General features: G+C 41.7%; 1 protein-coding gene across 3 annotated transcripts in view; it reads right to left on the bottom strand.

The window, feature by feature from the left end:
- Positions 1–1,266: 1,266 nt before the first annotated feature.
- The window catches only part of RAB23 (RAB23, member RAS oncogene family), a 95,215-nt gene continuing 70,235 nt past the window's right edge, over positions 1,267–26,246 (bottom strand). For all 3 annotated transcript variants that reach the window (XM_063916738.1, XM_063916737.1, XM_063916736.1), the window contains exon 7: positions 1,267–1,911. In XM_063916738.1, the coding sequence (XP_063772808.1) occupies positions 1,772–1,911 (140 nt within the window). In that variant the 3' untranslated portion in view covers positions 1,267–1,771. The remainder of the gene's footprint in view (positions 1,912–26,246) is intronic.

A 26,246-nucleotide genomic window follows, 5' to 3' on the forward strand; every position in this document is an offset into this window, starting at 1 on the left:
TCAATTGTAGTCGGCACTGCCGTCTTGTCGGAAAGACGGCAATTTCTGACTTTTTAGGTTGGAAACTGATCTGACCTATTGAATCCCCCTGCCGTTTTTTTTCCGACAAGTCGGCAATTATGTCTTGTCGGAAAACACGTGGATCGGCGGAATAGCCGCGGATCCACGTGTTTTGTCGGAATTGCAGCCAAATCAGACAGGTTTTAGCCCTGTTACCGACAATGTTGTCGGGAACGGCCAAATCCGACTAATTGAATACTCAAATGTCAGATCCTTTTCGTCAGAAAGGATCCGATATAAATTGAATACACCCCTGTGTATGAATGAATTTTGGCGTTTTGCCAATAAATCTGAGAAATCTTGCCTAAACAGGCACCCAAGATTATCTGATCTCCCAATATTGACCAGTGTGTGTGCATTCTCAATAATCTGACCATATGTCCTGGTGTAAAAATTGGATAGTGTGTGGGTAAACCCAATTTTTTTTCTCTTCGGCCGATGTAACAAGAAATCGGCTGATTTTTCATAAATAAAAAGTATGTAGCACAGATATCGGGACCTTCCTCTAGCCGAATAATCGGCCTGATTGTCGTTCTGATCAATTTAATTGAGCAGTGTGTACCTAGCTCTCATCTTGGCCGGCCAATCTGATAATCGATTCTAAGCAGAGTGTTTGTGACCATGATTTCTCCACTTTAATCGGCAAAACTCCAAAACGATTATTTATACACACTATACAAAAAAAGAAAACAGAGAACCCAATTATTGGCAAATTTGTCCAATAATTGTATAGTGTCTATCTAGTTTAAGACATAAAACATCTTGGAATGAGTGAGGTCAAAGCATAATGCTCCTGAATTCCAAGCAGGCCTTGATGTATCTTTATGGCCTGTCAAGTACAACTGAACAATTATCTAAAAGTATATATAAAAAATAAAAAAAAGTTTTAAAATTAGGCCACTCAAGAGTTTGTACAAGTAGAAAGTCCAAATATAATGTATGCTAGCTTCATGTGTCACATTTTGAAGAATAAAATATGCTGAAAACAAAGCACAGATGGTTTCTAAAAAAAAATAAAAAAAAATGAAACCCACATCACAAAAAACAACCCCAAACTTATATCAGCAGCTCATTGTCAAAATGGAGTTTGGCACTGTGAACAGCAATTAGTCGATTGAAGGTCCCCTAACATGTACACTGCATCATATATCACCTATAATTCTGTGTAAAATTCAAAATTAAAATGCTAAATCATTTTTCAATGTATTAATTTCAGCAAAATTTGGATTTAACATCCTTTATGTAGACTTTACTAAACAATACATCATTTCATAGGCTGTAGGCAATGTTTAGTGAGTTACATTAATATTGCACATGTACCATGTATTGTGTACCATCATATTCCACAGTCGATGCAACCACACATCCCTGTATTGTGTTAATAAAATATGTACTTAGCCTTAAATACTATTCATTGTACCGTTTTGTGGATTTCTTCACATTCAGAACACTGTAAAAACCATGTTTGGGCAGCATCTGTTCTGGTGCTATATCAAACAGAACACTACATACTGTAGGACACACTGTCCAACACTAGGTGGCCTAATAGCTCACAGAACATCTCAGAAGTCACTCTCACTGCGTTACCTTGATCGGAACAAACTCAGCTAAAAATGTACTAAACTCTGTGGAAGTGGCTGTATTCCTCTCTTGTCAATTGCACTGTAGTCCCCGACTTGTAGTTCACCTTTTTGATCTTATAAATACAGTTCTAGAGTAAGCTACAACTGCTAAAAGGACTTTTGCTCTTCTTGGTCCTCTGTTTATTTGGCCTTAGATTGATTACGTCTCCTCCATTCATAGCATTAGATTTCTGTCCGGAGTGGCTGCCACCCGCTGTGTTAAATACTCCTGAATTGAGAAAGATATTGTAAGAATTAGAATTTACAATAATAATTATGCAGGTAACCTAACAAAAGTAAACAGAAAATATAAGTTCATGCTTCATTTTTCACTTAATTTTTGTCTGCCGTTGCCACACACAAAGCCATGGTGGCAGTGCAATGTTGGAAAACCCCCCCCAATAATATATAAATATCTATGTATACAGCCAAAACCACAGGAATGCCCTCAATAATTAAGGGGGAAAGGGGGTGGGAGTACTGAGGTTTTACCTGCCTCACAGATTCATTTTTGGTGTCGAACCCCTTCTTTTGGAAAGTCCATACGTAAAGTCGCATACACAGTGGAGCTTACGGGATGCAGTTATAATGTTGACATTTATGTTGACACAATACCAATACTAGGCGAGATGTGCCTACCGGTACTGGGATGCCACCAGGACTTACACCACTGGTGGTAGTACGAGCTTAACCCAGAGCGATGCGAATCAATGACTGTACCTTGTATGGCGCTCAAGATGGCTGCCTCACCTTTTGTATGCTCCTGATGTCAAAGTCAGAAAAATATCACGATGCACACTGCCATATTTGCACCTCACATGTGTCCCTGCTGCGCATTCGCGCGCTCTCCCGTGCGTGCGCATACTCGCTGTTGCGGGCACCCGCAGGCGCACGGTATGCGCATTTACGGTAGAGATTGTATGCGTCTAGCGGGCGACTCTTTCGTTACATATTTTCACCATATAATGTATTTTGTAGATTATGGTCCCTTTGATAGAATCTGAAAGTTTGGTTAATGTAGAATGTTCATGGACGGAGAAATCCCTCTTTGTTTGATACGAAGGGTCAGACAGGAGTAATACAGTGGTGTTTAGTATCCATCGGAAGAGTATTTAATTAGCAATATTCCGGTGTTGGTTTGAAGCGAATTAATCGCTCGTGCGAATAGTTATGGACATAAGAAGTTTATGTCCATTTACTATTATTTGCACTTACTTATCCATGCGGCGGGAAACCTAGTTTCCCACCCACCTGAGCAGTTGGAAATTGTCACAGCCCACCTGTATGAATCAACCTATGACCTTTTGTTATAATGCGAGGAGGAATTCCTGTGTCCAATGAACAATGAGATTGTAGGGACCATTGAATTGTATTGTGTGTGGGGCATAAATAGACAAGCCGATCACATCCAGCTCTCACTCTTCAACGGTTCTCATTGCTGATAATCGGGAGCTGGATGTCCAGAGGCGCATGCGATCGTTCCCCTTTGTGCGTAAGTTTTCTCCGCAATCATATTGTATTTCTTGTTATTGTGGGCCATATCTCTCTCTCTCTCTTCTCTTTCTCTCTCGTTTCTCTTATATAGTTATTGTACTGATATTGTATTTCACGTGTAGTTTTCTGGTTAGGTAGTCTATGTTATATTGTAGTGTATGACTTGTACTGTATTATTCTTTTTGCAAGTATAACATATTCATAAGGCGTTAGACCCTAAGCCCGGTAGTTGTGTGTTCATTATAGTGTTAAGTATTCTCAGAGCGTCGGTGACGCTCGAACAGTTTTTAAGTTAATAAGGTTACACTGTGTTGCATCTACACCCTATCTCTACACTAAGGTTTTACAGCATATTACATTGTTTATGGTTTAGATATAAAGGTTTAACATTGTGAGCGTCTGCGCCGCTGGTGATCTCCTCGTGGTCCCGAGCGTCCGCTACGCTATAGCGAACCATTACGTTAGTCAGCAGCCAATAGCGTGCCTGCCTGTGATCTCTTGGCCGTGAGCGAACGTGACGCTTGAGCGTCTCGACCACGGCTAAGCGATTGTTACGCAACGTGCGTACCCTTACGGTACTCCATACGTCAATAGCGTACAGTGGCCCTCATTCTGAGTTGATCGCAGCAGCAAGAAAGTTAGCAATTGGGCAAAACCATGAGCACTGCAGGAGGGGTAGATATAACATGTGCAGAGAGAGTTAGATTTGGGTGGGGTGTGTTCAATCTGCAATCTAATTTGCAGTGTAAAAATAAAGCAGCCAGTATTTACCCTGCACAGAAACAAAATAACCCACCCAAATCTAACTCTCTCTGCACATGTTATATCTGCCTCCCCTGCAGTGCACATGGTTTTGCCCAATTGCTATCAAAAATCCTGCTGCGATCAACTTGGAATTACCCCCAGTGTTCTTAGGCCTCTTAAAGGGTTTTAAATAAGATAAATATTTTAGCTTTATCAATTGGCGGCTCGTCCGTCCTTCACATATCTCTGCTAGGTAATTTCAGCAGACATTATCCATCAGCAAAGGGCGGGAGATCATATTCTTCGCAGTGCTGACGGGATAAGCGTCTGCTTCGCTTAGTAAAGGGTGCTGAGGGAATCCGGAACCGGAGGTAAGAACAACACGCTAGTGTCTTTTAAAACTGTTTATTTCTGTCTTGCGTACGCACGCACATATCTGCATTTCTTTTTCATTCGTGTATTTTCATATATCACTCTCCTGTTTGCCATTTTATAATTGATAAAACGTGCTAAGAGAGATTTGTCGCTATTTCATAGTAAGTGTAAAAATAATATATTAAGGGATAAAGTGTAAAGCACACACGCAGCTCTACCTAAAGGTACAAGGAGAGATTGGTGTGGGGTTCAGTAGATGATCGAGGATCATCTACATTGATAAACGTGTACATTGTGTTACGGTGGACATTGGTTTTGTGTACACGTGTCTCTAACAAAGTGCTGAGACTCGCGTACGCAAAGGCCGACGCACGCAGCGTAAATTACGCAACGGAGCGTCTGGGTACGCCCACGTAACTCAAGTCACACGATAGTGTTGATTTTCAACAGGCGATAAATAGCGCAACAGGCGATAAATAGCGCAACAGGCGATAAATAGCGCAAGTTTATTTTAGTGTCCGAAATTTAGACTAACAGATCCTTCTCCAAATTTACAACACATCTGGTTTAAAGAAAATTTCTGCGCAGAAATAGAAATAGAAACAAAAGTGTACATGTGGTGAGTGAGTGTTTGCAATTATATAAGTTTTTACAATTTTGGGGATTGAACCACAGAAATCATCGAGTTCTCGTGAAGTACATACGTGTAAGTGACATACATGGTGGCTAGGGAGGCATCCCTTGTTAAACATATAAAGAGCATTAGAGTGTAGCAGACCAGGAGGTCATACTGTAACAGACCAGGAGGTCGCATAACAGACCAGAAGGTCCAGGTACAGCAGACAAGGAAGTCCGCTAAAGAGTCAAGTAGCCCAACACCAAGAAGGGTTGGAGCGGAACCCATATAGGCCATAAAGCTCAGGCTGAAGGAATTCGCAGCTGCTGAATGTCGATTCCACTGGTCGCTCCGTACATAAGATTAGTTGCTTATGTACTGAACGATTGTACCGCACGTAATTGTGTGCATTAGTTAGTCTGACCAGTACCATTTGTGTACGAACCCGGTCATAAACACTATTTGTACATTCTGACGTGATTTGTGTAATTTTTTATTTTTTAAAGGGAAGTTCGCTGGTCACTCAGGAATTATCCAACAACCCCACAGTTACTGGAAAGGGTTAATGCTCTGCGGATCACACCCACATGTTCCAGTAAACAAAGGTTCATAGGGGCCCTAGGTCGAGTACGCCAGCGCTAAAGCAGTGTGTGGGCGTATTGGTCGGCATGGGCGAGTAAGTGGGGTACTCGGTAAACCACCACCGTCAACCTATCTTTGAATATTTTGGTTTTTTGTAAGGGTTCGCTGAAGACCCCGATATAAAGGTCAGAGGTAGAGCAAGCAACACCTGCAAATTATGGGGGCCAGTTGTTCAGGAAGGGGGCGATCAACCTCGGTTCGGGTTGATTTAGTGAACCGACCAATCGGGTCGGCAAGGTACGTAATGTGTGAAAAATACGGCTCACACACAGAAGTTTTATGTGATGAATGGGAGAGAATGACGGTACATGACGGGGAGAAATTCCCAAGAGTAGGCAGCTTTAGCCCAGAAGTGTTACAAAATCTAAGGAGAAGGATATGTCTCATTAAATCAACAAAGAGACGAATCCAACATTATGATTATTTGCAGCTATGGCAACAGGAGGGTGAAATACAGAGAGGATTGGCTCAGGCGGCGGGATCTAATCCTATCAGGAAACTGGTAGCCACGGCCCCGCCGCCACCATACATATCAGGAGAGAAATTGGTTGCGGAGAATGACGCATCAGGGGGTAACAAACAGGCACTTAGCAACTGTATAAATGTTAAGGATAATGTTAATAAGTTAACCAATGCAAGTATTAACCCGTGCAAGTTGTACCCTGTTTTGAACTTTCCCCAGGAGTGTGATCAAGAGGACGAATCGGCAACAATATCGGCGCTCTCTCTAGCAGCCACTGTATCAGAAACAACAGTAGGCACGGCCCAACCCATAAGATTAGTAACAAAGCCCCCTAGCGGAGGGACAGGTGAGGTCGTATCAACGGGTAAGTACGGCACCATACACTATGCTGAAACCATTTCACCACAGACTGTAGAATCTACACAGAATGATGTTGTTAAACTTGCTCCCGTGAGGGTAATAGCAGTCCCAAATGGGAAAACGGACACTACAGGAGTCACTCCTATCAGGAACATTGCCATGTACAGCCCGTTTTCCCGAATGGAATTAAGAACCATAGTGTCTGAATTCCCTTATCCTAGAAAAGACTTAGTTGCTAGCCAGAAATACATCAGAGACCTAGGGAACACTTTAGAGCCCAATAACAAAGACTGGCAGGTATTGCTGAGGGCTTGTTTACCCTCCAATGTCGACGCAGCTCAATTTTTAGCTGACTGTGGACTGGATCAGGATGTACCTCTTACAGATGTGTACAACAAAGACAATGTAAAAAGAATAAATTTACAGTTAAAGGAGTATTTCCCAGCTGTAGCCAAATGGAATAGAATTTTTTCCATTAGACAAAAAGAGTCAGAAACAGCTGCTGATTATTTTCACCGGGCACTATTAGAAATGGCAAAATACACTGGCATAGAGGACATTAGGACCAATGCAAATCATCAAGAAGTAGCAGTATCTGTGCTAATGGATGGTTTAAAAGAAGCATTAAAGACAAGGGTACAGACCACGCAACCATGTTGGTGAGGTCTGTCGGTGGCTACTTTGAGAGAGGCTGCTATTGATCACGACCGGAATATCACCAGACACAGGGAGTCACAAGGTGATAAGTTAATGGCCGTAAGTATACAGGCCCTGACCACAAAGCAGCCTTTGGATAGATCACCAAACCCTGTGGGTAAGTCAAATGTGGTAACATGTTATTTTTGTCATAAACAGGGACACATAGCACGAGACTGTAGAGCGAAAAATTCACAAAGATCATACCAACCCCCTAGACAACGACATGACACACGAGATTGGGATCAGGGTCCACAGAGACGGAGTTATGAGCCACATACAGGGGAAACAAAAAGATATCCCCCAAAAGGAGACTGGCAAACTTCTGGCAGTTCCCATTTAACCCCTTCACAAGTAGTTGCTGCCAGCGGGATTCAGGGAGGTCACCATACCCAATAGGGGTGTGGCCATACCTGTAATCTGCAGCCAGTAAAATTGATTGCAAATCTTGGAAGTGAACCCGAAATTGCAATAAATGTAGCTGGTAAATCATTAAACTTTCTTGTAGATACGGGGGCGGCCAAATCAGTGATAAATTCGACAGTGGGCATGAGAACCACTGGTAAGACAATTCCAGCCATAGGAGTAACAGGAGTAGTCCAGCACTACCCTGTTAGCAAACCAGCCGAGATTACAATAGGGCCTTTACATACCAAGCATTCCTTTTTGCTGGCTGCATCGGCACCGACTAATCTCCTGGGAAGAGACTTATTGTGTAAAATGGGGTGCGTCATTTATTGTACTCCTGAAGGTGTATTCTTGGACATACCTGAGAATCACGCTCAGGAAGTGCGAGACATGTTAGACTCCCCATCAAAATTAATGTCACATACCATTATGACAAATAGGACTCCATCCCAAGTAGAAGAAATGACATCTCAGATACCAGAGTCACTTTGGACTAAAGATGGACAGGACACTGGATTAATGGCAAACGTAGCTCCGGTAGTTGTACAAGTAAAAGATGGTAGGATAGCTCCAAAAATCCCACAATACCCTCTGAAGCCAGAGGTGGAGTTAGGAGTGTATCCCGTAATAGAGCGCTTGCTACAACAGGGCATTCTGGTAAGAACGTCCAGCACTGCCAATAGTCCCATCTTCCCTGTGAAAAAGAGTGGGGGGAGGGGTTACCGGCTAGTACAGGATCTAAGGGGGATTAACAAAATAGTTGAGAGTCAGTTCCCCGTAGTGCCAAATCCAGCTGTCATCCTTATGCAAATCCCTCCCACTGCGAAATTTTTCACTGTTATTGACCTCTGCTCCGCTTTCTTTTCGGTACCTCTGCACCCTGACAGCCAATACTTGTTTGCATTCACATACAGAGGAGTCCAATACACATGGACTCGATTACCACAAGGTTTCATAGACAGTCCAAGTATATTTTCTCAGGCTTTGCATGATTGTTTACAGTCTTTCCAACCAGAGAGTGGATCAGTATTAATACAGTACGTGGATGATCTACTACTGTGTTCTGATTCAGTGGAAGCATCCCTGAAGGATACGAAACAGCTCCTGTTTCATCTTTCAGACACATGACACAAGGTTTCCAAAGACAAGTTACAATTATGCCAAACTAAAGTAAAATACTTGGGACACTGTCTAACACAAGGACTGAGACACCTGACCGCTGATAGAATTCAAGCAATTAGAGACATGACTCTGCCACAAACCCAGCAACAGATCAGAACATTTTTAGGAATGTGTGGATATTGCCGTAACTGGATCCCAGGGTTTTCCATTCTAGCGTTACCTTTGCAGGAGATGGTCTCCTCAAACAAACCTGATCGGATTTCGCATACAGACGAGTCCGAGATGGCATTTGAGAGACTTAAACAGTGCCTAACGCAGGCACCAGCATTAGGTATGCCAGACTATGGGAAACCCTTTGAGCTGTACGGAACAGAAAGTGCTGGTTGCGCAGCAGGCGTCTTAACCCAAAAGCACGGTGATGCCAGCAGGCCAGTAGCATACTACAGCGCTCAGCTAGATACGGTAGCGCGATCCCTCCCCACATGCTTGCGAAGCGTTGCTGCGATAGCATTGCTAGTAACGAAAAGCGAAGATGTAGTGCTAGGTCACAACCTCACAATTCATACACCACATGCAGTGTCAGCCTTGCTAAATTCTGCCCAAACCAGGCACGTCTCATCAGCGCGGTTTACAAGATGGGAATTGGCACTAATGGCCCCCGTAAACATCACCATAAGGAGATGCAGTGCATTAAATCCTGCAACATATCTCCCAGGTGTGCCTGGACAGGCACAAAGGGTGGAGGATGAGAGTGGTGGGGAAGGAGAATTTAATACAAAGGAGGACACACATGATTGTATGGAATATTTGACCCAAAATTTTACCGCAAGGCCTGACATCAGTGACAACCCACTGGAAGATGTAGATCTAACTTTCTACACGGACGGTAGTTGTCACAGACAGTCAGACTCGGGAGACTTGTGTACTGGATACGCAGTCGTAGATGACCAAGGCACCATAGAAGCAGAACCGCTAGGCCCACCTCACTCAGCCCAGGTTGCTGAACTGGTCGCCCTAACCAGAGCATGTGAATTGGCTAAGGGCAAATCAGCCAATATCTACACCGACTCTAGATACGCATTCGGGGTAGTCCATGATTTCGGAGCCCTATGGCGCCTCAGAAATTTCATGACGGCAGCTGGTACACCGGTAGCGCATGCAGCTCACATCAAAAGGCTTCTAACAGCGATACAGGAACCCGACAGAGTGGCTGTTATCAAGTGTAAAGCACACACATATAGCCAAGACCCAGTATCACTTGGTAACAGCCGAGCAGACGAAGCAGCTAAGTTAGCAGCTGGTACCCCCAGACAGACAGACACCACACAATTGATGGTATTTAATACCATCAACACACAGAAGTTGTGTGAAATGCAAAATTTGTGTTCCACACAGGAAAAGGCAGTCTGGAAGGCAAAGGGATATGGCCAGGAGTCCTCAGGACTCTGGACGGATGGACAAGGTAAACCAGTGGCCCCCAGAGCATATCTTCCATGTTTAGCTGAGGCAGCTCACGGGCTGACTCATCTGGGCAAGGAAGGAATGTGCAAGTTGGTAAGAGCATATTGGTGCGCCCCAGGATTTTCATCTCATGCAAGTAAGAGAGCAATGTCATGCCTTACATGCTTGAGAAAGAATATCGGAAAGGCAATACCAACAGAACCATCTCATATCCCACCTACAGGCGGTCCTTTTCAGGTAATACAGATTGACTTTATCCAATTACCCCCTTGTCGAAATTTGAAATATGTACTTGTTTGTATAGATGTTTTTTCAAATTGGGTCGAAGCATTTCCTGCGGCCACAAATACCGCTATGTTTACTGCTAAAAAAATAGTGCAGGAATTTGTATGTAGATATGGTATCCCTAGAATAATTGAAAGTGATAGGGGTACCCATTTTACAGGTGATGTCTTCCAAGGAATGTGTAAGTTGATGGGAATTGATAGCAAGCTGCACACTCCATACCGTCCACAGGCGAGTGCGAAGGTGGAAAGAGTGAACAGCACTATTAAAAATAAACTGAGCAAAGTTATGGCAGAGATAGGATTGACATGGCCAGAAGCTTTACCCATTGTACTGTACAGCATCAGAACCACTCCCAGGTCCCCTCTTAATCTGTCTCCCTTTGAAATCTTGTTTGGTCGACAACCGCATGTTATGATTAACCCTCAGGATGATTTGAAGTGTAACAATGAAGTGACTGTAAAATACTTGATTAACATGAGTAAACAGTTAAGGAATCAAAATGATAATTTGAAGTTGGTGATTCCTGATTTACCAGATAGTAATTGTCATGACATTGAACCTGGGGATTATGTAATGATACGGAATTTTCTACGCTCAGGTTGCCTTATTGACAGATGGGAAGGACCATACCAAGTCTTATTGACTGGCACTACAGCATTAAAGGTTGCCGAGAGAGAGACTTGGGTTCATTCGTCCCACTGTAAGAAGGTTGCTGATCCAGAGAGGTCCCGTGATAAGGAACAGACGGTAGAGGAAGTTGTATCACTGGAGTGTCTGTTCCAGGAGGACTGAGGCGGCACCTGAGCATTGAAAATCACTAGATCAAAAGCAGTTGTCGATCCCCCGTTTCCCTTTTATTGTTTTTCTCCACTTCCCATCCCCTCTCCCTCAAATTATTTTTTCCCCCTTCTCATTCTTCTTCGTTTCCTCCTAAGATGGACTTGCCTCAAGAGACTGTGATCCGGATTTTCCTGTTGACCATGATGTTGACCAGAGCAGTCTGTTCCCGCGAAAGTACCATGGAGGTCGAGAGAGGTTCTGGAATGGGTTCTGATGACAGAGATGGAGGCGTAGTTTCCCAAGAACAACATAATCAACAAGCAAAGGCGAGTATCAGAAAACGATCAGATAGCATTGACCATAGAAGGAATTGTGAAGGATTGTTAGCTGAAGAAAACTGTATCTGTAGGCTCTGTGACAATGTGGTTGAGGATGGGTGCATCAAGAAATGCCAATCCAGTTTTAATATCCACATGGACCGGCATCCCTTGAGTGACTATCACTCCTTAGTGGGTAGTGTGTTAAATCAAACAGATTGTTGGGTATGCTCCCAAGTACCTCAAGGCCATAGTAAATCAGGCTTAGTACCATTTCCTTTAACGATAGGGGAGGTACTTGAGCTAAGTGGTGGGAGGCCGGTGGACAGGAGGTTTAATATCTCCAGTCCTCCTAGTTTGAAGCTCCACCAATATCATGTGGATAGATCCCTAATATGTTTTAACATTTCCAATCCCCGAAAGCCGGGAAATTGGGAAGTGTCATGGAGTAACCAAACCATGACCTTTTCATATAGAGCAGATAGAATGCCGACATACAGAGCTTATACGCCACATAGCCAGTAGAGGAAAATCTTTCCGATATAGGTATACCCTAGAAAGTAGGATTACGAGAGTTGGAGAGGTATCACCAGGATACTGTGCACATATCATACAAGCTGATACGTGTACTAGACAGATGGGAGAATTAGGGTTAGGAGATTTCACATGGAAGATGTGTAATATGGTTATGTCCTACTCCGTCCCATATGTTCTCCCCGATGATGCATATTTCATATGCGGGAGGAAGGCGTATAAGTGGCTTGCCCCAAACTCTGAAGGATTGTGTTATTTTGGAAAAGTACTGCCTGAAGTAATGACTGTATCACATGCCAAAATGAAAGATATTCACCGTGTTGCCCAAGCTCCTTATACTCATACTCATTACGAGCACGTAGTTAAACGGCACCTGATAGAAAGAACGGAGCATCCGGCCTCTGACATGATCCATGAATCCACCGGGATTCAGTTTCTAATCGCGTTAGACATCACTCGCACCGCCAGAGGAGTGTTGAATTATAAATACATATCTGCGCTCGCAAATTTGTTAGACAATATCACAGAAATGTATGATGACACGTTTAGGTATACTGGAAGAGAACTTCAAGCTTATAAAACAGAACTGGTTCAGCATAGAATGGTTCTCAATTATCTCACGGCAGTAACAGGTGGATATTGTGTCACACTGGCAACGCAGTACGGCGTGAAATGCTGCACATATATAACGAATAGTACCGAGGACCCGGTCGAGGTCATAGACCAAAAGATGGACGATATTCTCCAATTGAAGTGGGAATTTCGCAGGAGACACAATCTCACCCTTGCTGCTGTGAGTAATGAGCTGACTAGTTGGGTGTCATGGTTGAACCCGCGAAATTGGTTCTCTGGTTTAGGAGAATGGGCTCAGGGAGTCATAATGGATGTAGGGAAGTTTCTCCTATGTATCTTAGGTGTTATCATAACGATTGGCTTGATATTTAGATGCGGTCAGGCTTTAACGAAGTGTAAACGAAGTACCAGGGTGATGAGTTTAAGGAGTGAGGAAACTGTAATTCCAATGGATTTGATTTATGACCCAACTGTAGAAACAATGATGTGATGAAAATGCGATTTCTACGGTCCGTTTCTTTCACCTGTTTTTCTGGTTTTTCCAAGGTAAAAAGACCCACTTTTGACGAGGAATTTGATGATCCTGTATACGGACAACTGATGGATTAAAGAAGAAGTTTTGACAACCTTATACACAGATATTTGATGAACTATGCCATAGACCCCCAGTTTCCCTAGAAATTTTAAAATTACGCTAGCCCAACACGTTTGTAAGTCTATGGACATTGACAAAGCTTTTTGCTTGCACCTTTTGGGCAAAAGCACAAAGAAGACGGCATTCAACAGACACCGAACAAGACTTCAACCGACAAATGTTCATTAACCTGACATAGAATACCACTGCATTTACCGTAATTATGTCTTTTCTTCATCTCTACAACCTTCAGGTAATTACACACAGTCGATAGAGAATACCAGCACAGATATCAGCAATCACATATTCCCCCATTCATGTATCATCAACTAAAAAGTGCTCCCCATTTTGTTACAATCACAGCCGAAAAGAGCTCGGTAAAGTTTGACAGCCCATCCACAGACCCGTACCACGGGATAAGAAGGAATTCAAATGTATACTTCGCAATACCTCGAAGCTTGATTTAAAACACGTACGGCACGATGATACATGACCCCCAAACACGGATTCATACACACATGCTTCTGCTATCTCACTAGGTCATACCCTTTTTCCTACCTTCTCCTCTCCTCCCCTACCCAACCATGGAAATGTATTTACACTTGACATATATTTTTCTCTTTTTGAAATGTTTTAGGAAGTGGCAGTTATTGTTGACTGCCAAAGGGTGGACTGTCAAAGTCAGAAAAATATCACGATGCACACTGCCATATTTGCACCTCATATGTGTCCCTGCTGCGCATGCGTGCGCTCTCCCGTGCGTGCACATACTCGCTGTTGCAGGCACCCGCAGGCGCACGGTATGCGCATTTACGGTAGAGATTGTATGCGTCTAGCGGGCGACTCTTTCGTTACATATTTTCACCATATAATGTATTTTGTAGATTATGGTCCCTTTGATAGAATCTGAAAGTTTGGTTAATGTAGAATGTTCATGGACGGAGAAATCCCTCTTTGTTTGATACGAAGGGTCAGACAGGAGTAATACAGTGGTGTTTAGTATCCATCGGAAGAGTATTTAATTAGCAATATTCCGGTGTTGGTTTGAAGCGAATTAATCGCTCGTGCGAATAGTTATGGACATAAGAAGTTTATGTCCATTTACTATTATTTGCACTTACTTATCCATGCGGCGGGAAACCTAGTTTCCCACCCACCTGAGCAGTTGGAAATTGTCACAGCCCACCTGTATGAATCAACCTATGACCTTTTGTTATAATGCGAGGAGGAATTCCTGTGTCCAATGAACAATGAGATTGTAGGGACCATTGAATCGTATTGTGTGTGGGGCATAAATAGACAAGCCGATCACATCCAGCTCTCACTCTTCAACGGTTCTCATTGCTGATAATCGGGAGCTGGATGTCCAGAGGCGCATGCGATCGTTCCCCTTTGTGCGTAAGTTTTCTCCGCAATCATATTGTATTTCTTGTTATTGTGGGCCATATCTCTCTCTCTCTCTCCTCTTTCTCTCTCGTTTCTCTTATATAGTTATTGTACTGATATTGTATTTCACGTGTAGTTTTCTGGTTAGGTAGTCTATGTTATATTGTAGTGTATGACTTGTACTGTATTATTCTTTTTGCAAGTATAACATATTCATAAGGCGTTAGACCCTAAGCCCGGTAGTTGTGTGTTCATTATAGTGTTAAGTATTCTCAGAGCGTCGGTGACGCTCGAACAGTTTTTAAGTTAATAAGGTTACACTGTGTTGCATCTACACCCTATCTCTACACTAAGGTTTTACAGCATATTACATTGTTTATGGTTTAGATATAAAGGTTTAACATTGTGAGCGTCTGCGCCGCTGGTGATCTCCTCGTGGTCCCGAGCGTCCGCTACGCTATAGCGAACCATTACGTTAGTCAGCAGCCAATAGCGTGCCTGCCTGTGATCTCTTGGCCGTGAGCGAACGTGACGCTTGAGCGTCTCGACCACGGCTAAGCGATTGTTACGCAACGTGCGTACCCTTACGGTACTCCATACGTCAATAGCGTACAGTGTTCTTAGGCCTCTTAAAGGGTTTTAAATAAGATAAATATTTTAGCTTTATCACTGATCATCTCCATAAAACAGCTTAAATTCACCACAACTGACCTATGAATCATCATAAATATCCAAGGACTTACCTTGAACTTGTACTACTCTACGCGGACATTTCATCATAACCAACGGATTTCATTCCTGCGCTGAGATACACACTGGATTGAATCCTGGACTGAATCCTCTGCATATCTCCACTGAGAAATCCTTCAGTTTAGCAGCTGCTGTACTCTGCATTGGACATTACTGTGGATTACAACCTATCTTTGGCTACATCCAGCCATTCACTTAGACATCATCCACCTCTGTTCTCTGAGCAACAAATAACTGACTTATTGCATTAATCTACTAATATCAGTATATTCAGGCTCTGAATTGCTGAAGGCTCACTGTTTCAAATCAGGATCCATTTCCAGGACACGTTATCACTACCCCCACAAAAAAATCTACTTCAAAGGCCTCTCACACTGAGACTTTTTACACCTACACAGTAGGAATTGGCTTCTAACACCTTTCCAAAAGGCTGCCTATCCTAGGATAATTGACTAAATCAGCAGTTATTTTATTTATTACTTGCTTCAAATATACACAATAGGTTATAGCAATAACTTTGTTCATAATATCATTATAATTTTTAGATCACATACCGAATTGGGGGAAAACAAAACACAAAAAGGAAAAAAGAAAAAAAAAACAAGAACAAACCCCCCCCCCCCCCCACTGTTTTCTCTCCCTCTCTCATTATCATATGCAGCTCAAATTTATAGTAATCTGTCATTGATGACCAAATGTATACGTATTGCTCCAGCTTCATTCTTTCACTCCGCCCACCACGTTCTGCAGTACCTATCACACCATCACAGGCTTCTATTCTCCAATCCCTTGGCATTTTAAAAAGAAAACACAGGCGCATTCATGGGAAGCGAGCAGGCCGGAAATGTATTTCTGCAAAAGGAATTTAAAAAAGCAATACCCAAAGGTATTACCTATACCCAGGCGCTAGATGGGTGGTTCCCCACAGCAGCTGTATAAAAAAGGGTTGGTCAGACCCCTAAAACAGTGGATGAAACAAAAGAATGCAGCGCTTGAATGGTCACATAAGCAAGAACAAGTAGCATGTAAAAATACTTATTTTAATAAAACATGTATTAAAAAGTGGTCTATAATAGTAGAGTATGTATCTACTTAAACTTTCACATAAGTTTCAAATATCAATCATGATAGGTGTTTTTTCAAATGTCAATAGAGTCCTTGTAGAAGGTAAGTATTGCAAAACCTGTTCCTATAATAGTCCCCTTGCATATAAGGACCCTTTGTCCTATCCGTGAGTTTATAGTTACCACCGGCGTCCCTTGAGGTAATTAGGCGAAGCTGCGTCCGCAAATTTGCAGTTCCTCAGAGTATGGTAGATGTGGCTCCTCCACGGTAGGTATAGGTTCTTTTAGGGGTCCAAGTTGTTAAGAGGCAATTGCGGGGGCTTGGTCCAGGTCCAATCCTTCCAAGGTTTAGGCAAACACACTATCAGGCAAGTCCCACCAACGCGTTTCGTTGCTTGCATGCAACTTTTTCAAGGTGCTAAAAGGCCTGCCAGAAGGGGTTTATATACTCTACCAAATATGGCTGCTCATTAGCAAGTGTGATTAATTGTGACCACCTGTTTGCATTATGTGACCAAAATAATGACAGACATAGGAGTTGGAACCGTTAGTAATATATATATGTATATACTTTATTATATTAAGACACATTTTTAATCAAATATGTAGAATAAAGAACTTTAATTTCATCAGAGTCCGATCACATGATCAGTGACATCAGCATAGGATGGGAGGTCAAACAGAGAGAGGAAGAAAACATGGAAAGAGAATCCATATAAGTCTAATCACTCACATGGTTCGGAACTTATGATCCATTACATGTATTTTAAATAATCATACTCTGGTGATGAGATGCGGTCCCGCCGCTGGATCTACTGATATCAGTCCAGCTGAAACTAACCGGAAGTCCGGGTATGTTTGAGACGGAGGCATGAACGGGGCACTGTTCCGGCCTCGTCATCCCTCCTAGTCCCTGTATGTTGTTCGTTGCTAAGTTACGTTTGCGTGTCATCCCAGGTATAGCGCGACGACGTGCGTCCCAGGCCAGGAGACACGTCATCTCCCCGCGCACCGGCAGACGTTGTCATGAGGGAGATGTAACCCTTATCGCATAGTTAAACGTTGTTATGGCAACGTGGCAGCGTTATCTCAGGCTACCATATCTAATCCGTAGACGTGGATTCCAGAATCAGGAGACACGTCATCTCTCTGTGTGTCGGCGGACATTACTGAGAGAGGAATGTAGCCCTGCCACATTAGCAACGTTACCTTGGACTATATCGAGAGTTAAAAAATCTCTAATGTTAGTTTCACCACATTGTAAATTTGTGTAAAACACTTTTTGGTAATATCACCAAAAAATAAGAATGTGTCAGTCTAGTCATCTCAATTACTGGAAATGCTGAACGCATAATAATATATAGATATAAATAAAGCATATTGCAACAAAACTCCTAATTGTATTGATTCCCTAATTATGGAGAATCACCACATGGATGTGTCAGATATAAATCCCCATGGTGACATCTAGTATCCATTCTCTCTCGGGAAAGAAAGGGGAGAGGGTGGGGGAAGAGGTAGTTAGGAGGGGTTGGGGGGGAAGAAGGAAAGAAAGGGGAAAAAGGAAAAAGAAAACAAAGTAATTTTGACCACATTATATTCTATATATTATATAATACAATATATGGGGCAACCGTAAATTTATCCAATTGATCTGTATGTAACAAGGAGTATTATTACATATAGATATATAATATATAACTTATTTTTGGGATAAATACCACATATATAGTAACCAGCTCATATAGTAGTCATATTTTTCAAAATGGTGTAAACATACAATCAGTTAGCTGATCCTTCATTTTCATAAAAGGCATACATATATCTCACTTTTCTTATTAGTGTTCATATTTTTATATATATATATCATCCTCATAATTATCAATAGAGATATGATGACCAGATAAATCTCATACAATTAGAGTCATTCTGATTATCTATAGTAACCCTGATTGGCGAAGAATGTTATCTCGCTCAATATCTCTAAACCATAAGAAAAAAAGGGGGGAAGGGGAGGGAGAAGATAATCTGAATAATAATAATAATGGTAATAATAATGGGAGGAACCAAAGTTATGTAAAGGGGGGGGGGAAAACGGCATAAGGATAAGATAACCACAGACGAGTAAGATTGGAAATTTATAATACCGGATTGAGTTCAACCATCTCGTTCAATCCAGATGGGTGGATGGTATCCAATTTATACATCCAATATAATTCCTGTTTACACAGATTTTTATAGCGATCCCCCCCTCTCTTAGTTATCATAACATGTTCAATTGCTATCAGACCCAGGGAGCTGGGGTCCCCATTATGTTTGTCTCTGAAGTGTCTAGAGACACTATGCATGGGGAATCTATTCACAATATTTCGACGATGCTCCATGAAGCGAACTTTAATGCTCCTAGTGGTTCGTCCCACGTATTTCTGATTGCAACCACATGTAAGTAGGTAAATAACATAGTTTGTGTCGCAATTCATGAAACTTCCTAACATATAATTTTCTTCCCTATCAATCGAGATGGTTGTAGTTCTTCTAGGAATATGTTTACAGGTGGTGCATCTTGTGGCTCCACAACGAAAAAAACCTTTTGGTCTGGATGGTAACCAACTGGTCTGTGTATCACCTCCCTGTGCATTTGTAGGTATTTCTTTTAGAAAACTGGGGGCAAGGATGTTTTTGATTGACCGATTTTTCTTAAAAATAAACTTGGGTTTGGAAGGTATGTTTCCCCTGAGTATTGGATCTTGGTTTAGTATGCCGAAATTTTTACAGATGATTTTCTTAATTTGCATACTATCCTTATTATATGTCGATATAAAGGCTAGATTTTCCTGTGGGCCATTAGTCTGGTCCGTATATATAGTTTTGGTCCCAGGCACCCCTCTTGGTCGAAGTAAATTATCTCTATCCATATCAGCCACTTCTCCCATGGTCCTCCTCAGAGGGGGTTCAGGGTAACCTCTTGAGATAAAAGCTTCTATCATAAGTTCTGCCTGTTCTAAGTACTTTCTCCTATCCGAACAGTTCCTTCTTATGCGAAGGAACTGTCCTTTAGGGATGTTTCTTTTCCATGGGGGATAGTGAGCGCTCTGGTAGTGCAGGTAGGAGTTCGTGGCGACCTCTTTATAGTAATTTGACGTAAAAATTTTGCCTTCTCTGGCTTCCAGAGTCACATCAAGGAAATTAATAGTGCAAGGGTGATAAGTGTAAGTGAACTTCAAATTAAAGTGATTGGAATTGAGACTGGATACAAATTGTTGTGCTGAAGTGAGGTCACCATCCCAAATAATGAACAAATCATCAATATAACGGCCATAGAGGACCAGACTCGCGCCGAAGCTCCCGCCCCACACATGGGTGTCCTCAAATGACCCCATGTAAAGGTTGGCGTAGCTCGGCGCAAATCTGGTCCCCATGGCCGTACCCATCACCTGTAAATAGAACGTGTCTAAGAATAAAAAGTAATTGTGCTCTAATATGAAGGAAATAGAATTTAACAAAAACCGTCTGTGACCCGCCGTGAGATCACCATCAGTTTGTAGTCTCTTTGCTATTGCTTCACACCCCAGGTCGTGTGGGATATTGGTGTACAAACTTTGTACATCCAATGTCATAAACGCATATGTCTCTTTCCACACAAAATTTTGTAATAGCTGTAAAAAGTGAGTAGTGTCTTTGATGTGTGATCTCAGAGTTGAGACACGGGGTTGGAGAAAAGAATCAACATAAAAAGACAAATTTGAAGTGAGTGAACCAATACCAGAAATAATGGGACGTCCAGGTGGTGAAAGGAGTGACTTGTGTATTTTGGGGAGGTGATAATATATGGGAATTGTGGGGTGCTTAACCAACAAAAAATTAAATTCGTCCTTGGATATGACTCCATCTACCAAGGCGTCATCCAAAATATGTTGTAGATCTTTCAGAAAGTCAGGTGTAGGATCTCTTGTTAATAATTTATAGAAGTCCTTGTTGTTCAATTGTCTGTTCGCCTCAAGAATATAGTCCCTCCTATCCTGCACCACCAGACCGCCCCCCTTATCAGCTTCTCTGAAAACTAGAGAGGTATCTCTAGTGAGATTCCTCAGGGCTCTATGTTCCCATTTATTCAGATTTTGTTTATGTTTTTTGGGAGTTTGTTTCTTTTGTTGGCATAGTTTGGTTAGGTCTCCAAGTGTGGTTTTGTAGAAGCATTCTACCATATTGCTTTTATACGTCAAGGGGTAGAATTCGGACTTGCGTCTGAAAACGCTTCTATTTACATCAAACACTTTTTTGGGGGATTCGCTCATTGGATCGGAGTTTTCATCCAATAAGTGTTGTAATATGCTGAGGGCTGGGTCATCTCCTGAATCTAAGGTGATGGCCAAACCCTCCTCATTATGTCTGTGCAGGTTGCGCTGGACAAAATAGCGCTTCCTGCACAGAGTACGAACAAATCGATTGAGTTCCACAAACAACGTGAACATATTGGGTGTGCTTGTGGGTGCATAGTTTAGGCCTTTAGCCAAGAGAATCTTTTCAGTCTCAGTTAGTTTTCTTGTGGATAAATTAAAAATATTATTAGTGAATTTTTTGTCCCTGTTGGTTAGTCCCACCCTCTTAGCTGTCTCCTTTTTCCCCCCTCTGCACCCTCGGTACTTCTTGACCTTCCTCTTTTTGGTGTCTGTGTTCCCCAGTTTGTTCTTGGGGATACTCCTCGTCTTCTTTCCTGTCTCTGTTCTAAAAAAACCTCAGAGCTGGTATTATTGGGGTCAGGAATTGTCTCCCGTGGTCTGGCACCTAATCCTGATTCATATTTTGATTGGTTACTAGAGCCAAATCTTTCTCTGATTGTCCCATATGGCCGACGGTCAGAGCTATTCTTCCTTTCCCCATGGTTTTTATTAGTATAGTGGGGTCTAATCGTCCCTCGGGGTCTCCCCTCCTTAACACTAGGGACACGTTCCCTCCTATTTTCTCGGTTCTGTGTTCTATAGCTTCTGACCTGTCCTATACGGTAGTCTTCCAGATCTCTCTGGAATTTTTTGCACTTATTTTCCACCACTAGTTGTTCAAATTTAGTCATTCTTTCCATAACTAGTTGATCTCTCTCCTTATACTCTTTAGTGTTACTTTTGGGTTCTAATTTAGTTTTGAGGGCTTCTATCTCTTTCTCTACTTCCTTAGTTTTCTGGCCTCTATAAGATATGACGAGTTCCATAAGGCTAAGGGAACATTTATCAAGGGCCTTCTCCCAGAGATCCTCAAATTCTCTATTCCCATTAAAAATAGAGGGTTTAAAGAGCCTTAGGCCTCTGGGTATCATATTTCTATCTAGATATTTCTGTAGATTGATACCATCTAGCCAATGTTTAGTTTCAGCTTTCATGAGGTCCTCTAGTCTATAAAACTCCTCTTTTAGATGATCTGTGGTCATACATACAGTTTCTAAGGGATTATCCCATTTTTTTAAAAAATCCATCCTCCTAGTATGTCTGTCATTGAATGTAGAGAAACTACCCATCCTTGCAGCCTGGGATAAGACTAAGTGAATGTGCAAAAGGAATTTAAAAAAGCAATACCCAAAGGTATTACCTATACCCAGGCGCTAGATGGGTGGTTCCCCACAGCAGCTGTATAAAAAAGGGTTGGTCAGACCCCTAAAACAGTGGATGAAACAAAAGAATGCAGCGCTTGAATGGTCACATAAGCAAGAACAAGTAGCATGTAAAAATACTTATTTTAATAAAACATGTATTAAAAAGTGGTCTATAATAGTAGAGTATGTATCTACTTAAACTTTCACATAAGTTTCAAATATCAATCATGATAGGTGTTTTTTCAAATGTCAATAGAGTCCTTGTAGAAGGTAAGTATTGCAAAACCTGTTCCTATAATAGTCCCCTTGCATATAAGGACCCTTTGTCCTATCCGTGAGTTTATAGTTACCACCGGCGTCCCTTGAGGTAATTAGGCGAAGCTGCGTCCGCAAATTTGCAGTTCCTCAGAGTATGGTAGATGTGGCTCCTCCACGGTAGGTATAGGTTCTTTTAGGGGTCCAAGTTGTTAAGAGGCAATTGCGGGGGCTTGGTCCAGGTCCAATCCTTCCAAGGTTTAGGCAAACACACTATCAGGCAAGTCCCACCAACGCGTTTCGTTGCTTGCATGCAACTTTTTCAAGGTGCTAAAAGGCCTGCCAGAAGGGGTTTATATACTCTACCAAATATGGCTGCTCATTAGCAAGTGTGATTAATTGTGACCACCTGTTTGCATTATGTGACCAAAATAATGACAGACATAGGAGTTGGAACCGTTAGTAATATATATATGTATATACTTTATTATATTAAGACACATTTTTAATCAAATATGTAGAATAAAGAACTTTAATTTCATCAGAGTCCGATCACATGATCAGTGACATCAGCATAGGATGGGAGGTCAAACAGAGAGAGGAAGAAAACATGGAAAGAGAATCCATATAAGTCTAATCACTCACATGGTTCGGAACTTATGATCCATTACATGTATTTTAAATAATCATACTCTGGTGATGAGATGCGGTCCCGCCGCTGGATCTACTGATATCAGTCCAGCTGAAACTAACCGGAAGTCCGGGTATGTTTGAGACGGAGGCATGAACGGGGCACTGTTCCGGCCTCGTCATCCCTCCTAGTCCCTGTATGTTGTTCGTTGCTAAGTTACGTTTGCGTGTCATCCCAGGTATAGCGCGACGACGTGCGTCCCAGGCCAGGAGACACGTCATCTCCCCGCGCACCGGCAGACGTTGTCATGAGGGAGATGTAACCCTTATCGCATAGTTAAACGTTGTTATGGCAACGTGGCAGCGTTATCTCAGGCTACCATATCTAATCCGTAGACGTGGATTCCAGAATCAGGAGACACGTCATCTCTCTGTGTGTCGGCGGACATTACTGAGAGAGGAATGTAGCCCTGCCACATTAGCAACGTTACCTTGGACTATATCGAGAGTTAAAAAATCTCTAATGTTAGTTTCACCACATTGTAAATTTGTGTAAAACACTTTTTGGTAATATCACCAAAAAATAAGAATGTGTCAGTCTAGTCATCTCAATTACTGGAAATGCTGAACGCATAATAATATATAGATATAAATAAAGCATATTGCAACAAAACTCCTAATTGTATTGATTCCCTAATTATGGAGAATCACCACATGGATGTGTCAGATATAAATCCCCATGGTGACATCTAGTATCCATTCTCTCTCGGGAAAGAAAGGGGAGAGGGTGGGGGAAGAGGTAGTTAGGAGGGGTTGGGGGGGAAGAAGGAAAGAAAGGGGAAAAAGGAAAAAGAAAACAAAGTAATTTTGACCACATTATATTCTATATATTATATAATACAATATATGGGGCAACCGTAAATTTATCCAATTGATCTGTATGTAACAAGGAGTATTATTACATATAGATATATAATATATAACTTATTTTTGGGATAAATACCACATATATAGTAACCAGCTCATATAGTAGTCATATTTTTCAAAATGGTGTAAACATACAATCAGTTAGCTGATCCTTCATTTTCATAAAAGGCATACATATATCTCACTTTTCTTATTAGTGTTCATATTTTTATATATATATATCATCCTCATAATTATCAATAGAGATATGATGACCAGATAAATCTCATACAATGACTACTATATGAGCTGGTTACTATATATGTGGTATTTATCCCAAAAATAAGTTATATATTATATATCTATATGTAATAATACTCCTTGTTACATACAGATCAATTGGATAAATTTACGGTTGCCCCATATATTGTATTATATAATATATAGAATATAATGTGGTCAAAATTACTTTGTTTTCTTTTTCCTTTTTCCCCTTTCTTTCCTTCTTCCCCCCCAACCCCTCCTAACTACCTCTTCCCCCACCCTCTCCCCTTTCTTTCCCGAGAGAGAATGGATACTAGATGTCACCATGGGGATTTATATCTGACACATCCATGTGGTGATTCTCCATAATTAGGGAATCAATACAATTAGGAGTTTTGTTGCAATATGCTTTATTTATATCTATATATTATTATGCGTTCAGCATTTCCAGTAATTGAGATGACTAGACTGACACATTCTTATTTTTTGGTGATATTACCAAAAAGTGTTTTACACAAATTTACAATGTGGTGAAACTAACATTAGAGATTTTTTAACTCTCGATATAGTCCAAGGTAACGTTGCTAATGTGGCAGGGCTACATTCCTCTCTCAGTAATGTCCGCCGACACACAGAGAGATGACGTGTCTCCTGATTCTGGAATCCACGTCTACGGATTAGATATGGTAGCCTGAGATAACGCTGCCACGTTGCCATAACAACGTTTAACTATGCGATAAGGGTTACATCTCCCTCATGACAACGTCTGCCGGTGCGCGGGGAGATGACGTGTCTCCTGGCCTGGGACGCACGTCGTCGCGCTATACCTGGGATGACACGCAAACGTAACTTAGCAACGAACAACATACAGGGACTAGGAGGGATGACGAGGCCGGAACAGTGCCCCGTTCATGCCTCCGTCTCAAACATACCCGGACTTCCGGTTAGTTTCAGCTGGACTGATATCAGTAGATCCAGCGGCGGGACCGCATCTCATCACCAGAGTATGATTATTTAAAATACATGTAATGGATCATAAGTTCCGAACCATGTGAGTGATTAGACTTATATGGATTCTCTTTCCATGTTTTCTTCCTCTCTCTGTTTGACCTCCCATCCTATGCTGATGTCACTGATCATGTGATCGGACTCTGATGAAATTAAAGTTCTTTATTCTACATATTTGATTAAAAATGTGTCTTAATATAATAAAGTATATACATATATATATTACTAACGGTTCCAACTCCTATGTCTGTCATTATTTTGGTCACATAATGCAAACAGGTGGTCACAATTAATCACACTTGCTAATGAGCAGCCATATTTGGTAGAGTATATAAACCCCTTCTGGCAGGCCTTTTAGCACCTTGAAAAAGTTGCATGCAAGCAACGAAACGCGTTGGTGGGACTTGCCTGATAGTGTGTTTGCCTAAACCTTGGAAGGATTGGACCTGGACCAAGCCCCCGCAATTGCCTCTTAACAACTTGGACCCCTAAAAGAACCTATACCTACCGTGGAGGAGCCACATCTACCATACTCTGAGGAACTGCAAATTTGCGGACGCAGCTTCGCCTAATTACCTCAAGGGACGCCGGTGGTAACTATAAACTCACGGATAGGACAAAGGGTCCTTATATGCAAGGGGACTATTATAGGAACAGGTTTTGCAATACTTACCTTCTACAAGGACTCTATTGACATTTGAAAAAACACCTATCATGATTGATATTTGAAACTTATGTGAAAGTTTAAGTAGATACATACTCTACTATTATAGACCACTTTTTAATACATGTTTTATTAAAATAAGTATTTTTACATGCTACTTGTTCTTGCTTATGTGACCATTCAAGCGCTGCATTCTTTTGTTTCATCCACTGTTTTAGGGGTCTGACCAACCCTTTTTTATACAGCTGCTGTGGGGAACCACCCATCTAGCGCCTGGGTATAGGTAATACCTTTGGGTATTGCTTTTTTAAATTCCTTTTGCACATTCACTTAGTCTTATCCCAGGCTGCAAGGATGGGTAGTTTCTCTACATTCAATGACAGACATACTAGGAGGATGGATTTTTTAAAAAAATGGGATAATCCCTTAGAAACTGTATGTATGACCACAGATCATCTAAAAGAGGAGTTTTATAGACTAGAGGACCTCATGAAAGCTGAAACTAAACATTGGCTAGATGGTATCAATCTACAGAAATATCTAGAT

Source organism: Pseudophryne corroboree, chromosome 4 (assembly GCF_028390025.1).
Source record: "Pseudophryne corroboree isolate aPseCor3 chromosome 4, aPseCor3.hap2, whole genome shotgun sequence".
In the NCBI taxonomy this organism is placed as follows: domain Eukaryota; kingdom Metazoa; phylum Chordata; class Amphibia; order Anura; family Myobatrachidae; genus Pseudophryne; species Pseudophryne corroboree.